Source organism: Genypterus blacodes, unplaced genomic scaffold (assembly GCF_046128005.1).
Source record: "Genypterus blacodes isolate CSIRO-AG114 ecotype Tasmania unplaced genomic scaffold, CSIRO-AGI_Gbla_v1 ptg000040l_1, whole genome shotgun sequence".
In the NCBI taxonomy this organism is placed as follows: domain Eukaryota; kingdom Metazoa; phylum Chordata; class Actinopteri; order Ophidiiformes; family Ophidiidae; genus Genypterus; species Genypterus blacodes.
Window position 1 is genome coordinate 945,410 of NW_027466853.1, and position 18,373 is coordinate 963,782.

The following is an 18,373-nucleotide window of genomic DNA, read 5'->3' on the forward strand; positions in this document are numbered from 1 at the left end:
TAATAAGTAGAAAACAATATTGTTCACACTACGGAATGTAAAGATAAAAAATATAAATATAAAAAAATATAAATTAAATGCATTTGAAACTATATGTTTTTAGTTTATTTAGTTTTGGCATCTAAAACGTAGATTTTACCGGCTACAATTGTGTATGTAACTTGCAGTAGGCGGGCCTTGTGTCGCTCCCTAGCGGAGACGCACGGACGAAAAGCCATGATGGAATTTCCGCTGACGTCACTGCGTATGTCCATAACAGGGCTGCAGCTGTCTGACAGCAACAATAACAATCTTCAGCACAGAACTTAGACGCGGCCTAAGCGCAAACGGATAGGACGAAAATCCACCAAATTTCACAAAATGCGGCGGTTGAATTAACCGTGACACCCGCGTCTTCGACCTCCGAGTCCGAATTCCGGCTAAGTGTCGCGTTCACTGCCGCCGACGAAACACGGAGACTCGACCGCAGAGGAAACAGGGCAGTTCGCGGCTGCATCTGGGTCAGTGGGCCTGTCCGTTGCCGTACCGGTGGTATCCCGTTGCGCCTGTCATTCGTTTATATACACGTAGTGTCACTTGTATAAGCCATAACATGCAGGCTAACGGGGCAGGACAGGACCAAGACACACAGCTGTTCTATCGAAACGGTGCTCAGAACGGTGAGTCGTCCTCCGCTGGTGTCGCTCACTCCAACGGACTTCTGTCAGTGACTAACAATGGAAACTCTGTCAGCAATAACAACGGAGTGTCGGCACAGCCAGCGTCGAACAACACAAACAGCTCGACAGACGCTAACTCTGCCATGAAGAAGAAGAAGCGGCTCTCTCAGTCTGAGGAAGACGTCATCAGGCTCATAGGGCAACATCTACACGATCTAGGGCTGAAGTAAGTAACAGCTGATGAATCATCTTCATCATGCAGGCAGGGCGGGATGACCTGACGGTGACCCTGGGATCCTGATATGTTGTTGTCTCCCTTTGTCTGTAGGAAGAAAGGCTTTGATCCAACTCCGCTAAAAGCAAATAATAAAATAAAACCTGAAACATTGTGTGAAGTAGGGCTCAGAATATCTTCACAATCAAAATGAAGGGTTAATTTTTTCTTTGTCATGAAAAACTGACATTTCATGTAATTGCCAAATGGTCCAAAATAAACACTGGCCTGCCCTCATGCAGTGTTTTAATAGATATAGATATTTAGAGATAACATGAGAAACTTAAATTTTGTCATTTATTTGTGACACCATTACCCTGCTGTTTTAGGTTTTTTGGATAGTTGTCTAAGGCTGACACTATAGATTATTTTGATAATCAACTAATCTACGGATCAATTTCTGTGTCAATCAAGTAATTGATTTTTGTATATGTCCTTACTCTGAGTATGTCCATCAGAGTCTGTCTCTTACTGGGAGACAAGAAGCAGAAGTTAATCCCAATCTCATCTAGGAGTTATTTTGATGAATCATCATAATCCTGCATTTCTGATATGGAGTTCAAATGATCCATTAGGATAAACACAATTTTGGCTGTGAATACATGTGTGTTAGGTTGATTACTTCTGCCTGGCTGTAGATTTGCACTTTTCCTCAGGCGCTGCACCGTGACTTCCCACTGCTCCACATATTTAGGATGCTTTATGTGCAGTGAACAATGTTGTTGTATGGCAATACAATGACAATAAATGCTTCTTCTTGTCTTCTTGTTATGGTGTGGCGAGCTAGAAATGTCTGATTTGTTTGTTCACGATAATCGTATTGAATACTATTTATGCCATCGGTATGTGGTCAATCAGATATGTGTGTTGTCATCTTTAATGCTCCAGCAGAGGTTGTGCTTAAGGGAAATTTAGACACAACTGCATCTTTTGTTTTGTTTGGAAATGTTCCCTAACAACCGATGCTTTTGGCTTTTACTTGGTCTGAATGGAAGATGTAAGGATTCGATGATGTGATGATTGATTAATGGCAAACTATAGACACAGACACCAAATTGTCATACTTCTTTCTTGGTTTTTCATGACACTGGCTGTTTAGTTGTAATTTCAGGCCCCATACCACCCAATCATAACCGTGACTGCTATCAACTGGGCGTAGTGATTCCATGTATTCTTGAATTATTATCTGTTCTTAAATCTAGAAGCCAATTACAATTGATGAAGTGTGACAGCCATATGTAGGTGTTGTGAATATTGTGTTATTTAGCCTCAGTTAATGAATAAGTTGCACATCCAAGTTGTGCAAATGTCGTTTCTATCTCATAGTCTGTCTAGTTGGAGCACTCAAGTGGAAAGTAGTAATGTCCAAGTCAGCAGTGTGAATGGGGCCATCGCTCCACAGCAAACATGGAAGACTGGACATACCAGACAGAAGTCATGCAGTGCTGGTGTTTTTCATATAACTATGTTTGCCAGCTTTGTAAAAAAAAAAAAGTCTTAATCATTGAAATCACAAATACCATGTTATTGATTGATTGTGAAATATTGATTTGCTGCTCTGTACATTGTTCACAGTCAGACGGTGGACCTCCTGATGCAGGAGTCTGGCTGCAGGTTGGAGCATCCATCTGCCACCAAGTTCCGCAATCATGTCATGGAAGGAGAATGGGACAAGGTCGAGCTCAATTATTTGATATGTGTTTTCATATAGCTAATGCTACTTATACTTATGGCAGCAATATTTCTAATGAAACCACAATATTCTGTACAGTATGTCCACATTCCATTCTTTTGATCAGTACACATTCATGTTAGTAAGTGACCTGCATCTGACAGCAGAGTGAACACAGCTTTGTCCTAAAAGCCTGCACACACTCACATTCAGCAGAAACCCTAATCCACATGTGCACACAAGCAACAACAAAATAGGTATTTTGTGCGACAGTAAAATCATGGAACCTTGCTCTTTCTTTTCTTGTGCAATTTCTTTGAAAATGTCTGGTTTTGATATGTCCCCTCCAGCGTAACTCAGATGGGAGCTTATGCATTAAAAATATGATATAATTACAGTCTGCATAACACCTGTGTCACAGGCAGACATAAGATTGGGCCACTTCAGACTGGTATTTGAAGCCATTATTAGCCTTATGCAGTCAACAACAATGATGACGATTGTTTTTTTGCTTGAAATTAAACAGTGTACATCATCTTACAGTGTACTTCTATATCACCCATTTTCTTTGTTGTTGTTTAGGCTGAGAGTGACTTGAATGAGCTGAAGGCATTGATGCATTCCCCCAGTGCTATAGTGGTAAGTTCACACCAGTAATTCATGCTTTTCACACATCAGGGAGACTTCTGTTGCCATCGTGATATAGTGAAGTAAATGCAACTGACTGAGGTTGTTAATATCTAGTTGAAATTGCACTATTCAGCTCCCAATAATATATAACATATTTATAAAAGAGATTGGCAATGCAATCATGCATTTGCCTGATTGCAGACAAATGTGTGACTGTTGGACTAAGGGTCATTCTGCAACAGCTGTCATTACACTACTGCTGAAATGGTTAATTGAGTAGTTACATTACATTACATTACATTACATTACATTACATTACGAGCATTTGGCAGACGCTTTTATCCAAAGCGACTTACATTACATTACATTACCACCCTTCGCAGAGGGGGGAGCAATTGAGGGTTCGGTGCCTTGCTCAGGGGCACCTCGGCAGGGGCTCGAACCGGCGACCCTCCGGTTCCCAAGCGGAAGCTCTACCCACTGAGCTACTCCCCTCCTAGTTGATCAACAGAGCAATTTATCTTTATATGTACAAACTGTCAATTTGCTGGCTCCAGTTTCTCACATTTTGTGAGTATGTGTATTTGACTTCAGTTTGCCATTTATTCTGTCCGGGTGTGTTTACTCATATTTTTGTCATATTGCAGTACAGACAAAAATATGTGCTTGTAATAATATTAACTTGTGCCAACAATTATTTTTATATTGATTTAATATATTCTTTGTGAAGTTGTGATGTTTCTGAAGTTTAACTTGCATGTCAACATTGATATTTTTGTTAATATTCAGTGTTTAACCCAATATCACATTGAGATGACCATTGCAAATATGTTGAATACGTGGAATGAAACATTTTGTAAGCTGTGTTTTGTTTACATCGGGTTCTGTATTTACTTTCTGGAAGTGAGTCACAGCCGCAAATGACTTTTTTTTATCTCACTAAACATCCTTGGCCTCTCCATGTGTTCCCTGTGTAGCGTATGAAGTTCCTGCTGCTGCAGCAGAAATATCTGGAGTATCTGGAGGACGGAAAGGTCCTGGAAGCACTGCAGGTCCTCAGAGCTGAGCTCACTCCTCTCAAATACAACACAGAGCGCATCCACATCCTGAGTGGGTAAGTTCATTAGAAAAGAAAGTGTGACTCAAATACCATTTACACATCGAAAAAAAGCACCAGATCGGTTATCTGAGTCGTGAAAAACAACAAAGCATTTCATTCCTTTTCCTATACCTTTCCTCCTGTTCCTGCCTCCACCCACTCATCTATAAAGTTATTTGTAATTGGGAGATGTGAGATTCCACAAATGGGTACCTGCACCTTTTTGTCAGTCCACACAAATTAGTCCTTAAAAAAATGGATGGACGATTGAAGGAGGAAGGGTTGGCATGAACAGTGTTGACCTCCTACTGAGATCTGATGAGGCAGACATGTTGAGAGCAGTTATCAGTATCCATATGGGCGCCTAGGTTCTGTAACTTGGCAGTCAGTGGAGTGTAAACTACCAAGTCCCCACTGTGAAAAGTGAAAGTGAATAGATGTTTCAGTCGTCAGTGAAATGTCTTTCTGTTTGGAAGGTACCTAATGTGCAGCCATGCAGAGGACCTGAGAGCCAAGGCAGAATGGGAAGGCAAAGGCACTGCATCCCGTTCAAAGCTGCTGGACAAGCTGCAGAGTGAGTGGAGTCTCAAACCAAACGTCTACTTACTGAACATTTGACTCATGTTGTGCTCTCTCAGTCAGTCCCTCTTGGAATTTTTGATCGAGTAAATTCCCTTTTACATTATGCAAAACTTACATGAAATAAGACTGACATGAGGTAAGACAAAACAAAATGAGTTCAAATCAGCCAATGCTCAAGCAGCTTCTTGTACATCAATTATTGCGTGAATCTATTCTCCCTATATACCTCGTCTCAGGCTGTGTCAAATAAATGTAATAATTTAAAAACATTAGTGCATATTATACAAAATAACACTAAAAAGTTTAATTGCAATTTTTTCAGCCACTAAATCCAAAAAGAAATCCGTCCTTTGAAATACCTCAGACATTGATTTCGAAGCCTCTGATGAATTACTGCTTTATAAAACAAACAAAATGAAAATGATACGTTTTAACAAAAACCCAGCTGGCAGATTGTTAAGATCAAATAATGTTAACTATGACACCGCTACTGAGTAACATGCAGCTGCTGAAGCTTTTTGTGACTCATTTGGAGCCGCTGAAGTTACAGCAACACCATGACAATAAAGCAGTTTTTAGTTTAATGGACTTTTATTAGATTATCCAGTAGATGGCAGAATAACACCCAAGACTAGTGTAGCATGCAGTTGAATGCAGTGTAATCCACATTTTGCATTTAACAACTTGAAAATAAATGAGTCCAGGTTTTGTATGAAGTGAACTGTACGAAAACATGGCAGTACTGGATGCGAGGTTCATAATGGATGAAAGTATACAAACTGCTGTGTTTCATTGCACCAACACTGACTGTTGTTGATGGCCATAAAAAACAATCTCAGTAACATTTCCAGCCTCTGCGGCTCTTTGAGCGACGGGTTTGCTCATAAGTGGCTCCTCATGGTGTAAAGTGCAACAACAGCAAAATGAATGACATGTCTTTTAAAATGCAAACAGCATACCTGCCTCCTTCAGTGATGCTGCCACCCCGACGCCTGCAAACTCTGCTGAAGCAGGCCGTGGAGCTGCAGAGGGAGCGCTGTCTCTACCACAACACCAAGCTGGACAATGGCCTGGACTCCGTTTCCCTGCTCCTGGACCATGGGTGCAGCAGGTACAAAGACTCCACCTATATCGCACAGGAGCATAAACACAGGTCTTTCTTCCTTGATCGTTTCCATCACTTCTTGCTCTACCCACACCATTCAAACCACACATGGAGCCAAGTGTTTATTCAGTCATGATGTGGGATCATGTGATTGAGCTTTGATGTGACTGAGATAGTAAATGATCATGATGTGTCAACGTGTCTTGTAGGAAACAGTTTCCCTGCTACACACAGCAGATCCTCACTGAGCACTGCAATGAAGTCTGGTTCTGCAAATTCTCCAATGACGGCACCAAACTGGCAACCGGATCCAAAGACACCACAGTCATTGTGTGGCAGGTTGACATGGTAACTATCATAAACTCCGCATCAAAAAATGAAAAGCGTAATTAATGTTGGTAACTGGTTACCTCAGTGGCTTTGTTGGTGGTTGACAGGAAACTCAACAGCTGAAGTTGATGAAGACTCTAGAGGGCCATGCTTACGGCGTCTCCTACCTGGCCTGGAGCCCTGATGATGCCTATCTAATTGCCTGCGGTCAAGACGACTGCTCTGACCTGTGGTTGTGGAATGTACAGGTAAAGAAGGATGAAGATGGCGACCCTGCGATTGACCTTTCTTCCTTGTATACAAAGTCTTATACATAATGTTCACCTCGGCCGGGTCATAATAACTTTTACACTAGTTCCATCAAATAAATGTGTCTTTGACTTTTTACAAACCAACACTTCCCTCAATCCTTAAATAACATTTTATTGGAAATTAAGTCCATCCTCTCTATCCAATCCCCTTCATCACATTCTCCAATCTAAGATGTTGAAAAGTACAAAAATCTTCAAATTGTTTAACAGTAGGGACTTGCCCTGATCAAACTACCCATGAGGGGTCAGCATGCAGAGCTCCATCAGCCGTGTGTTTTTTGGAAGGATTAAGTCCACGGGTAGAGAAGCTCACTGTATAAAGTCATATTAATATTGAAATGGGTAATTTTCCCATGTAAGGAGACTGGGGGAGAAAAAATGATACCAAACTCCTAGAACGTTTTCTCTCTTTTGTAAATTATGGATTGTCATCAGTACAATACACATTATGTAACCAGCACTTTCTTATTAGTAAACAGTGTCAAGGATTATAATAATAATAATAATAATAATAATAATGGCATTTAGATGAACACCTTTCCTAAACCCTTCCATCAGTCTAAACTACAACGGCCCATAGGTCACATGACATTAAACCTCTAAAATCCCCAGTTGCCAGTGCGTTGTGTCATGTTTCATGTCTGTGTCCCGTCTTTACGCGTTGACTGTGTTTGACAGACGGGGGAATTACGAACCAAGATGAACCAGTCTCATGAGGACAGCCTGACTACTGTTGCCTGGAATCCAGATGGCAAACGCTTTGTCACAGGTGGTCAGAGAGGCCAGTTCTACCAGTGTGTGAGTATCTCTCTGCGTGGGCCATGTGCTGCCAGCACACACATGCTCTGAAGAGTACAGTACATATAGTACTAGTACGTGTGTGTGTATGCTGCAAATGTTCAGTAGAGCTGCACTGTTGCTTTCCAGTCCATCTCTGAATCTGTGTACCTCTTAATGTTGGTGATTTTGATGATGATGATGATGATGACACCATTTCTCCATCATTAATATGAAATGCGTTGCTTCTCAGGACTTAGATGGAAACCTGTTGGACTCATGGGAGGGAGTTCGGGTACAGTGCCTGTGGTGTTTGAGCGATGGCCGAACCGTCTTCGCGTCCGACACGCACCAGCGCATCCGAGGATACAACTTTGAGGACCTGACAGACAGAAACATGTGAGAGCTTTCTTAGTTCCTGTTAGAGTGCATCATCAAAAGTTTATAGAGTATAATTTCTCTCCATTGAAGCCAATCAAAGATCTGATGTTGTGAGAAAAAGCTTGATTGCTGTGATGTGGATGTTGTATTTTGCTTCTATACAGAGTGCAAGAGGACCATCCCATTATGTCTTTCAGTGTTTCAAAGAACGAGAGATTAGCGCTGCTCAATGTTGCCACCCAGGTGAGTGTTGCCCTAGTTCCTTTCCTTGTTGTCAACTCCACAATATAGTTTACCAATAGCAATTTAGCTTCAATTGATTTGCTAAAAAAACGATTCAGTGTAATTTTAAGATGGTACAGACACCAGCCAGTGATGTGATAATGTCCCTATGAATTTGTTTTGATGCTAAGCACTTAGCCAGTATGCTTTTTTACCATGCTACCATAAAGAGCATCGTCCAATGTGTTTTTAGGGTGTGCACCTTTGGGACCTGCATGACCGGGTGTTGGTGAGGAAGTATCAAGGGGTGAGCCAGGGCTTCTACACCATCCACTCATGCTTCGGTGGACACAATGAAGACTTCATCGCCAGTGGGAGTGAAGGCAAGACACTGCAGAAATGTGATATTCAGTGTAAACCTTGTTTTACTTGTCTTACTAGATTGGTGGATACCTGCAGTGATGATTGTCCCTCTGCCAGGTTCTTGCATCACCACTGGAGTTCTACCAGAGTGACCATCACTCAATACTCAGTACTTAAGACAAATACAGTTATTTGTTTGTTATAGGTTTCTGTGCTTCTCTAAGCATAGGAAACTGATACATGGCCACATCTGTGGCATTGCATGTCATTTTTAAAGAATTGACGATACAATGGAAGTTTTGCTGTGCTTGTAAACATACTGCCTGTTTGCTGAGTTTGGATGGGTATTCCGCTCTTGGTGTTTCCATAAAAGGTCTATGTTGGCTGGAGAGTTGGAAGCTACTGTGCTCTGGGGACCATTAAATATACAGAAATGTGGTAGCCATGAAACCGTCCTGTCTCAGCAGTCAACAGACGATTCCTTTGACCTCTTGGTTTGTTTTTGCACATGTGACCTTATATAGATCAGTCTGTGCCTCTGGTAATGATGATGATCATCCTAAGTTACAATAAGACGACTGTAGTTATACAAACATCTCAAGAATGATGAATGGTAACAACACATCTAAGCTCAATTTCTGCAGTCGTGCATTAGATTCTTTGTGTTATTTCATTTTGTATTATTTTTACACATTTTAGTGTTCTGTATATAATACCACTGCATATCGTCTTCACAGATCACAAGGTTTACATCTGGCATAGGCGCAGTGAGCTGCCCATTGCAGAGCTGACGGGCCACTCTCGCACAGTCAACTGTGTGAGCTGGAACCCAGTCCTGCCAGGTCTGCTCGCCAGCGCCTCGGATGACGGGACAGTCCGAATCTGGGGACCTGCTCCACTCCTGGATGTCCAGGACGCTGAAGGCCTAAATGGTATGAACATGAAACCGACCTCAAACATGATCTCGACTATATGACTATAAATGAGGATATTCTTTGTGGGATTCTAAACATTCAGTCGGTTATTTGAGGGCATGTTCCTTTTATTTGCATTGCTCCCAATCGGGACTCGGCTCAGTTCATTTGGCTCAGTTCAAAAGAATCCAAAAGATGATTGAAGCGTAACAAAGCACAAACACCACATAGAATCAAACCCATGTAGAGTTCAAGAGCAGCTACTAATGGTCATCTTCAACAATATTATAGCCGAGTACTTAATGTCACTATTTAATGTAGATGTGTATGATGCAATGCGTTGAACATGATGTCAAACACGATAGATGGTCCCCCTTTGGCATCACTGTTGCACACTTTCCTGTCACTTTAGCTGCAGATGTTATTTGGTACATAATTGAATGTATTTGGTATCATATCTGCACTGAACTGGAACGTGTCCCTTTCTTGTCTTCTCAGAATGCTGCAGCATGGACAGCTGATGCGCTGCGGGGTTGCTGTCAAATCAATGAGCGTTAAGACTCTAGAAACTTGATTAGATGATGCAAACGATTTGGGATATTTGGCCGCCGCTTGTGCTGTGTGTCAGGATATCATAACACAGAGATGTCGGGATTCGACGCATTATTGAGCGCAGCGCCGGCCAGGTGAAGCCAAACTCTGGGACCTTGAGTATTTGGCGTACGTCATCCTGTGTTGGCACCCATTCTCTCACCACCGTCCCCAGGACCACCCATTACTTCTTATTTATTATCAACATTATTTATTCTCATGGGAAGTCCACTGATGGTGGTAGTGTTAGGCTGTGAAGTAGCAGTGCATGGCGGAGGGGTGTGTGTGTGTGTGTGTGTGTTCTTTTTCCTGTGATTTAAGATGTTTTGATGTTTTATGTTTTCCTCTTTCACTTTCTTAGCCGTCTCTGACAGATTTTATCTCCAGGAATATTTTAGCAGTTTATTCGACATTGGAAACGCTAAAGGGTTTGGTTTTTTAACATAAAACATTTTAATATTGGTTTTATTTTCACTTCAGCTTTTGTTTCAGACGCATGTTACATAGGATTGTACAGGCTAACAAGCAGGGCCGTCAGCTTCAGTTGCATGACATGGACTCATCACAAAATGTCTCAATAAAAAATGACTTGCAACTTGACTTTGATTTTGACACCACTGACTTGTGGACTCGGGCCTTTTGGGTCTGCAGAACTTCGGTTCTTTAAATTCCTTATTCTGAAACAGAAGTCTCAAAATTTCAATGAATTTTATGACTTGTTTTGATGATCATTCTAGCTCCCACCGAGAAAAAATGTATAGTGTGAAAAGTGTTTTCTGACACAACAAAGCAGGTTGTAGAAAAAGCTAGTTGTTTTCCCTGCTTTAGAAACCAGGGAATAAAGAAGCTAATTAAAACTTTGCTTGTTTGCAGATGATTACATGACCCTATTTTTGGAAATGGACAACTATGCCCTGTTTAAGGGAAATGAGAGAATGACGGCATGATCGCACTGAAATAAAATGATGTATCACAACAAATTCTAATTGTAAGCGAGGACATATAGTGTAGGAGACATGTCCTCACCTGGCACACACATAACCTGTGGACCTGTATGCTGCTGTCAAGTACCCAAACGTGTGCATTCTCTCCTTCACTTTTTGATCTGTTATTTCAAAATAGTCAATTCTGTGTCATGGATATTGGATTTTTGATTGATTTGACTGGCTATGGAAAACAATACAAACAATTAATTGCAGAATGTTTTGAAATGGCCTGTTTTGCGTTTTCTGATTTTTATTTCAGTTGCACATGTGAATTCGAGTCAAAATCGATTGAGTGGAAGGTACACAAAGACTTGAATCCTTCCCTAAAGGACCCATTAAAACTTATGCAATTATACAAATATTTAATTTTTATAGGGATATTGATGTTTTCATGGAATTATATACAGTATTTTATCTAAAAAGTAAAACATGCGTATACAAAAAACATTCACAATTTGTCTAAAGTGAGTCTACACATAATTAACCCTGACATTCAATTTGATACAGCATTTGAACTTGTTTAGGAATAGAAGCTCAAACTTTAGGACTTGTTACAGTCTTGACTTGGAGCTCGAGTGCCAAGGCATGAGACTTAACTTGTGAATTGCACAACACCGTCTCAGTCCACCTCTGCTTACTAGTGTTTGACATATCCAGTATTTAAATATTTTAAGTAGTGAATATAAAGCAGCTGCTATGTGGTAACTTGGAGTTAGAAGGGATTCTGTACAGCCATCTCACCTTTATCTGTGCACATGGTTGATCTCAGTGTAGTTTCCTTGGATTTCTTCTTGTTGCTTTATTTTGCCTTGGCTTAACTCTATAGGAAGCTGTGGTTGAGTATATGTGCTTGATTGATTCTGTTTACCATGTACCGTTCCCATCTGCCAGTACCCTCCTCAAAAGAATATCTAGATTCTTGCTACATGTCCTAAATTTCATTTCTCATATTTGATCATTTTTCATGTTATTTTCGACAAACAGAGCTTAGTAAGATGCACTCCCTCATTCAATATTGCTCCCAACATTTCTTCCTGTTTAACCGTTCAGATTGTGAGGACATTTTTGGAAAACGTTGTGTATTTATTCGAATGAATATGTAACACACTTGTACCATACAATTTGTTACGTACTTGTACAAAGTCTTTTTCTTTTGAAATGAACAATGTTACCCACTCAGATGTTCTATGTGATATGTGCTGTATGTTATGGCATATATTAAGTACAATGACGTTTTGATTTCAGATTCCTAGGCTTGTTCAAATTTTCTTAGCTGCACCACTTTGTACCGCTGTGGAATTTTAACCAACGCTCTCTGACCTTTAAGGCCTCTGTATACTTCAGGACCAGGTGTCAGATGCAGTGATTCAGGCCTTTCTTGAGTTCTTTGTGCCTCCAAGGAGAAGTTTGTCTGTTCTACTTCTGATTCCTGCCCCTCACTAGTGATGAAGTCGTGTGATTCTCATCAATTTACATCCTAAGGGAATGTGTTTACCATAAGTAGAAAAGACAAAAGACTCTGTCGTCTGAAGTATACTCTGGCCTTTACTTCTCAGACTCGCAACGGTGGGGACAAGATACGCCTGCTCAATTTGTGTTGCTTTACCCTAAACTGCTGATGTCACGTTCCAGAAACATGTTCATAAAAGCAAAACAGTACGTATAACACATCCTAAACTTTTTCCCCCAAAATATTTCCGGTCGTGGATGTGGATCGTTCAGCGTTTGCATTTGTGGAAACCCTGCACTTCTGATTTCTGCACAGATGCCATCACAGCAATACCAGCTTCAACTCTTCCATCATAGAACAGCACACTAGTTGTACACCACAAATCCATGTACAAACTCTCACACACACAATACTTACGGCAACGAGTCAGTCACAGATGTAGTTTACTTTCTGCTTTGTTTACTTTAGAGAGTACTTTGGGGATTACTTCTGTTCTTGCTGTAAGAAGCTAAAGTAGGAAGCCTGTTTGCTTGCAGGAAGTTCTGCAAGGCCCATTTTACATTCTAAATGTTATTACAAATGGTGATTGTACTGTTGTGTAATGTTGTGTAGAAGTGTTATGATACACATTTTAAATAAAGCAGTCAGGGTTTTAAAATGTGATGTCATTTTTTTATACGCACAAAAGATGGCCCACGGGTTTGTACAATTACAATTACCCAACCAAGCGTTGACTCCAACTAGGAGAATCACAGACTTGTGAGGTCATCATACACCCAACACATGCTGCCTTTCCAACTTTGGGGCCATAATTGATATTTTTCAGCAAATACGCAGGTTTAATAAAATAAAATAAATCTCAATGCAACCAACACACTTCCTTCCTTCCTAAACAGAACCAGGTGCAGGTTTTCAGGAATTAGAAATATTTAGCTTTCCCTTCTCAAGTTCTAGCTCAACTTATTACCATTATTTTCTCAAAGGTTCTAGATAAGGCAATTTCAAACTAGACAACTCAACAAACCTTTCCAAGTCTGTGACAAACATTTGAACAAAAGTCCTTAATTTTCTTAAAGCTGTCTTCAGAACATAATGAAATGGCGCTGTAGTCTCACTTGTACTATTTAACTTGTTACTCACATTATCTCACAATCTATAATGCTAAAAACATTGCACATTGAAGTTGCATTGTTCATATTTCAAATTTTATTTATGAAACCACAAATACCAAAAAGCAAATGACTGTTATGTGAATTTAACATGAAATTGAAACACTGAAAAAAAAAAACAACCTCCACAATATTGGTCATTTGGCTCACAGAACAAGGCCTAAACACACCTGACATGCTCATAAATACAGAGAAGGCTGCCCCACTGACAGCAACTGAGAAACCCACAGCACCTTCTTCCTAAAAGGGAATGTCACAGTTCAGTAAAAGTCATTCAGTAAACACATCAGTGCAGGTTTGGGGGAGCGGGAGAACAAACTTCATCTACCAACAGCTCTGCTTGAGCTCCAAAGGGTTTGCAGCTATGCAATCTGACACCTGTCCAACATCTGTCCTCTCTCACTGGGACAAAGACCACAGAGGTTGAAAATGGTGTGAAGCTGAGATGACTACAGGTTACTTAGAGCGACGACGGGGAGTGTACGGTGCTGATCCGGTCACTCATCCTGCCCACAGAGTCGAGCAGCATCACTGCAATGATGAGGCGTATGATGAAGTCCCACCAACATACACAAATAGTATAGTAGGCAGCTGTGGGACAAGTGATTTCCTATTTAATGTCTGTAATGGTTGGCTGAGCCAATAACCATGATGGTGGAAGTCTGCAAGGACATGTATGCATAAAAGGTGATGGAACAAGGTGCTTGTAAAGGGTGGAAGGGGAAGAATGAAGCTGGATGAGACAGACACCACGTCTCCGTCTTACTAGTGAAAGCAGCAAACAGCTGAACTTGAACTAGATTCACTGTAGTGTTTTAAAAGAGAAGTGGACAGACAGGCATCGTCCAAATGGGGTTTCAGTGCAAAAATGTTTCACCTCATAATACATCATTTTGGTTCATTTGTTATTTAATAGATACTGAATATCACTGGGAACACCACACACCAATACACACTGAACACAAATATAAACTCGACACCTTGTTTAAATAATAACTCGTAGATTGTTCAATGCCTTTAAAGATCTTTTCTCTCTCCAGTTCTCTTAGTTTGTTTAAATCATTGATAGCTTGCATTTCTCCTTTGTCAATATGATTAATCTGCTGCACAGGTGTGGCATATCAAGATGCTGATTAAAGGCCTTGATGACTACACAGGTGTTCCTCATGATGAGGTGAACAGATCGTGCAATTAGCATGCAGACTGCAGCAATGTCCTATAGAGCTGTTGCCAGAGTAACAGGTGTTCATTACTTCACCATAAGCTGCCTCGTTTCAGAGGTTTGGAAGTTCCTCCAACAAGGCCCTTCAACCACAAGACGTGTAACCAAGACCACAACATCTGATTTCTTCACCCACGGGATCTTCAGAGTCCAGCCCAGGGACAGCTGATGAAACAGTTGGTTTACTACAACCGATCAGAAACCGCCTCAGGGAAGCTCGTCTGCGTGCTAACCGTCCTCACCGGGGTCTTGATTTGTCTGCAGTTCTGCGTCACAATCGACAATCTTTGAACTCAATGGCATCGTCGTTAATGACAAGTGTTGTGTTTATACTTTTGTTCAGTGTACATGACTTCCCACAGCCATAACAGAATCTCCTGTGATCAGAAGAATAATCACACTTAGGAAGCCGAGTAAAGCCTGCGATTGCTCTCTGTTACAATCGGCTCAGGACCGCAACAACATGGAGGGAGACGACGGGGAAACAGCACCATGCAAAGAGACTCACACACAGAGGCAACACCCCAGAGCAACGGCAGATCAGTAGTCAGTCGGTTAGAGTCAGTGGTGACAGAGAGTACATGATCAGAATGGGTGTCTAGATTTACTGCGTGGATGAAAAGTAAACAAAACAAACCATCTGCTCTGCATAGTGATACACAACACTGTATTACCTCTTACTTTATGATGAAAATGTACTTTGATATTTGTGACCATCGCTGGCATCTGATAATGATTGCAAAGTTAACTCAAGACCTGTTTAGTCTTTGCTGATTTCTGGATTGTTCTTGTCTGATATGATGGCACTGGAAGTGTTAGGTTACCTAAATATCAATCTTTCAAAAATTATATATAAAAAAAAAAAACTCAAATCAAACTTTTGTGGCTTCCTGACAACACAAGTGATCACTGTGGGCCTCAGTTAGAATAGATGAACGGTAGACTTCCTGCCTTTGCTCAGTGCCTCTTGTTCCAAAATGTTTTACGCATACGGGCCCAAGAGAACGTGTGCTGCCGGGGTGGAGGAAGCTTCCTGAGAGATGGTTCAGTCGTTGATCAGAGCCAGGATCATGCTGCGGGGATGGAAGGGAGAAACAGAGAGTAGGTTTCACAATTGGTATGGACAATTACAGGATAAGTTGCTCAAAATGCAGCAGCTTATCGCAGCAACAAGCTCTTTCTTACACCCCCATGTGACTGGAGTGGTTTGATCCACACACAGCTGCTTCAATGCAATGCTGTCAACAATTGAGCTCAAAACAATTGAGTCAACATTGCCTGTGTGTTCTGTCAGTACATGTAAATGGAGGCGTAACCGTGTCCAGAGAATCTTACCTGTACAAATAAATAAAGAAGCAGAGCAGATGGTAGCCCAGCTTAATCATGGCTTCCTTCATATGGGACTTGAGTTGGCCCCGATTGTGGATCTCAGTGGGGTCAAACACCCCCATGTTCCCCAGCGGCACCTTCACGTACCTGCAGAGACACACAGTGATGAGTGGTGTTGTTGCTTTGTGGCGGTCGAGTCGTCTCTCTGTCTGGAAACAGCGGCATGAGAGTGAAGCCTAGAGCTGCTCACCTGTAAATGTTCCAGGCTGCTACAGGCAGGTTGAGGAGGAAGATGAACCAGTGCATGGACCCCAGCATCAGGATGGTGGACAGACACTGACCAACCATCTCTGGAATTACCCACTGAAAACAAAAATACATCCAGGACATCTTAAATGGTTGAATCAGTCACACAGTTTTGATTTCGTTATTATCCTCTGGTCCTAACATTGTTTCCATTTCTATCTTGAAGGATCAAGACACAAGGAAAAGGTGCAATTGTGGGAAACAATATCAGGCCGAGAAGTGTATCCTTCATCTACCAGATTAGATCAAACTGAGTGTAAAGGCGCCACTTACTTTGTTCAGCTTGGAGCAGCAGGCTCGAGCATTTATGTAGTCGCATTCTAGATCAGACAGGGTGATAATCTGCACTTTATGTCAAGGTGTGACAAACTCAGGGGAAGTTCTTTACACATTCTATGGAATACAAGATTAACCAGAGAAGAACCTAGAAGCATCCAGACATTATTCGTTTAATGACATCACCACCTTTGATGATTTAATGAGACACTTTCATGCCATGCATTTTCGACTGTAATTCCATGAATGTGCATCCCTGCCTACACGTAGTGGAAATAAACGGTGTAGCTTTGGCTTATGCAGAAGCTACTGTCACACATCCATGACGTGTGCAGTGCATGATGGGAAGAAAACAGTGGTGTTCTGCCGCAGTTACATTACTGCTCATTGATTACATGTTTACTGAACTTTATCCTGAAAGTCTGCAGTTTATGCCATAAAACACTAAATGTGTTTAAATAGGTGTGTTTTTCAGACACTTATGGTTGATTTGTAGTCTAGAATGATTCATGTAGGGCTGCAACTAGTGGGACACTTTATTCAAGTTTCAGAGTTTTGTTTGTCATGTGTTTAGTCAAATGCTCTTTCTGGTTTGTGGTTCCCAGACTGTGCTAACTAAACTATAAGACAAGAGACTCAAAAATGTATGTAGCATGGAAATCTAATTAACATCCAAACCATCAAAGAACAGGAGAGTGACTGGACATGAGGATCACAGCACTGAAGACTATAATGACCCTGGCGTGCATTGACATGAACATGAATAATCATTATCATTCGAAAATTATAGAAAATACTCATTCTCTGAAGTCAATGCCTGTTACGGTTTGATCATTAAAAATCCATTGATACGATATATTGTTGATTACCTTTAGCTCTGAAATCAACTTCCACCATAACTCGTAAAACAGAAGTTTCAAAGAGGTTTTCGCTTTGGCCGCGTCTTTGCATTAGGTTCAATGTCGTTTCCGCATTTAGGTTCCCATTTAGTTGGAAAGCAGGTTTGTCTCTGACCTGCATGGATACTTGTCCCAGGCGGCTAACCGGCTAGCTAGCTAGTACCGTCCTAATACTTAAGATCAAAAGCTCCAATTCAGCGTTCAATCAGCCAGGAGCTGCACGAACAAAGTCGTCCGTTAGCACAGAGTCTGCAAAAGGATACAAAGTACACAGAGAGAAATATCAGCGTACAGCAATCCACAAGTGACAACACGAACACCGCAGCCTCCATTTTTGTTCTTCCTTGTAGCAATACTTCCTGTCTGTTTCTCTATCCAAACTTTATTGAAGCAGGACATTCTGACAGTGCGGCAGTACTACTTGTGAAATGAAGCGACTGGGAGTTTAAAATTAAAATTAAGATTAAAATTAAAAATTAAAATTAAAATTAAAATTAAAATTAAAATTAAAATTAAAATTAAAATCCCGAGCCTTATAATCATAACTAATTATATAAATAACTATAATTATATTTACAATTTTATTTGACTCAAAGATTAAAAATTAAACATACATACAAATTGATGAAATGACAAACATACAGTCAGGTCCATTAATATTTGGACATTGACACAATTCTTTTTACAATTTTGGCTCTGTACACCACCACAATGGACTTGAAATGAAACAATGTGTGTTTTTTGGAACACCAGTATTACCGCATTTGTGTAACAAGAACATAAAACCACTCTATGTTGCATTTGGGTGTGATTTTACATGTACTTT

General features: G+C 40.8%; 2 protein-coding genes across 3 annotated transcripts; one reads left to right on the forward strand and one right to left on the reverse strand.

Annotated features, from left to right (window-relative positions):
* Positions 1–231: 231 nt before the first annotated feature.
* LOC142999070 (WD repeat-containing protein 26-like) lies at positions 232–12,993 on the forward strand. Of its 2 annotated transcripts, none has more exons than XM_076148474.1 (14): positions 232–885; positions 2,509–2,608; positions 3,188–3,244; positions 4,213–4,349; positions 4,811–4,908; positions 5,889–6,027; positions 6,231–6,369; positions 6,459–6,599; positions 7,341–7,460; positions 7,693–7,838; positions 7,985–8,063; positions 8,296–8,425; positions 9,143–9,337; positions 9,818–12,993. In XM_076148474.1, the coding sequence occupies exons 1-14, from the start codon at positions 593–595 to the stop codon at positions 9,838–9,840; spliced, it is 1,797 nt and encodes a 598-aa protein (XP_076004589.1). In that variant the 5' UTR covers positions 232–592; the 3' UTR covers positions 9,841–12,993. The 2 variants fall into 2 exon arrangements, with proteins under 2 accessions (XP_076004589.1, XP_076004588.1); XM_076148473.1 differs by having other exon boundaries at positions 233–885; positions 5,871–6,027.
* A 1,294-nt stretch (positions 12,994–14,287) lies between these two features.
* cnih4 (cornichon family member 4) lies at positions 14,288–17,901 on the reverse strand. The gene is made up of 5 exons (XM_076148485.1): positions 17,811–17,901; positions 16,646–16,714; positions 16,317–16,429; positions 16,073–16,213; positions 14,288–15,810 (listed from the first exon to the last, which is right to left on the reverse strand). Exons 1-5 carry the CDS (start codon positions 17,877–17,879, stop codon positions 15,783–15,785), a joined length of 420 nt encoding a protein of 139 aa, XP_076004600.1. The 5' UTR covers positions 17,880–17,901; the 3' UTR covers positions 14,288–15,782.
* Positions 17,902–18,373: the final 472 nt, after the last annotated feature.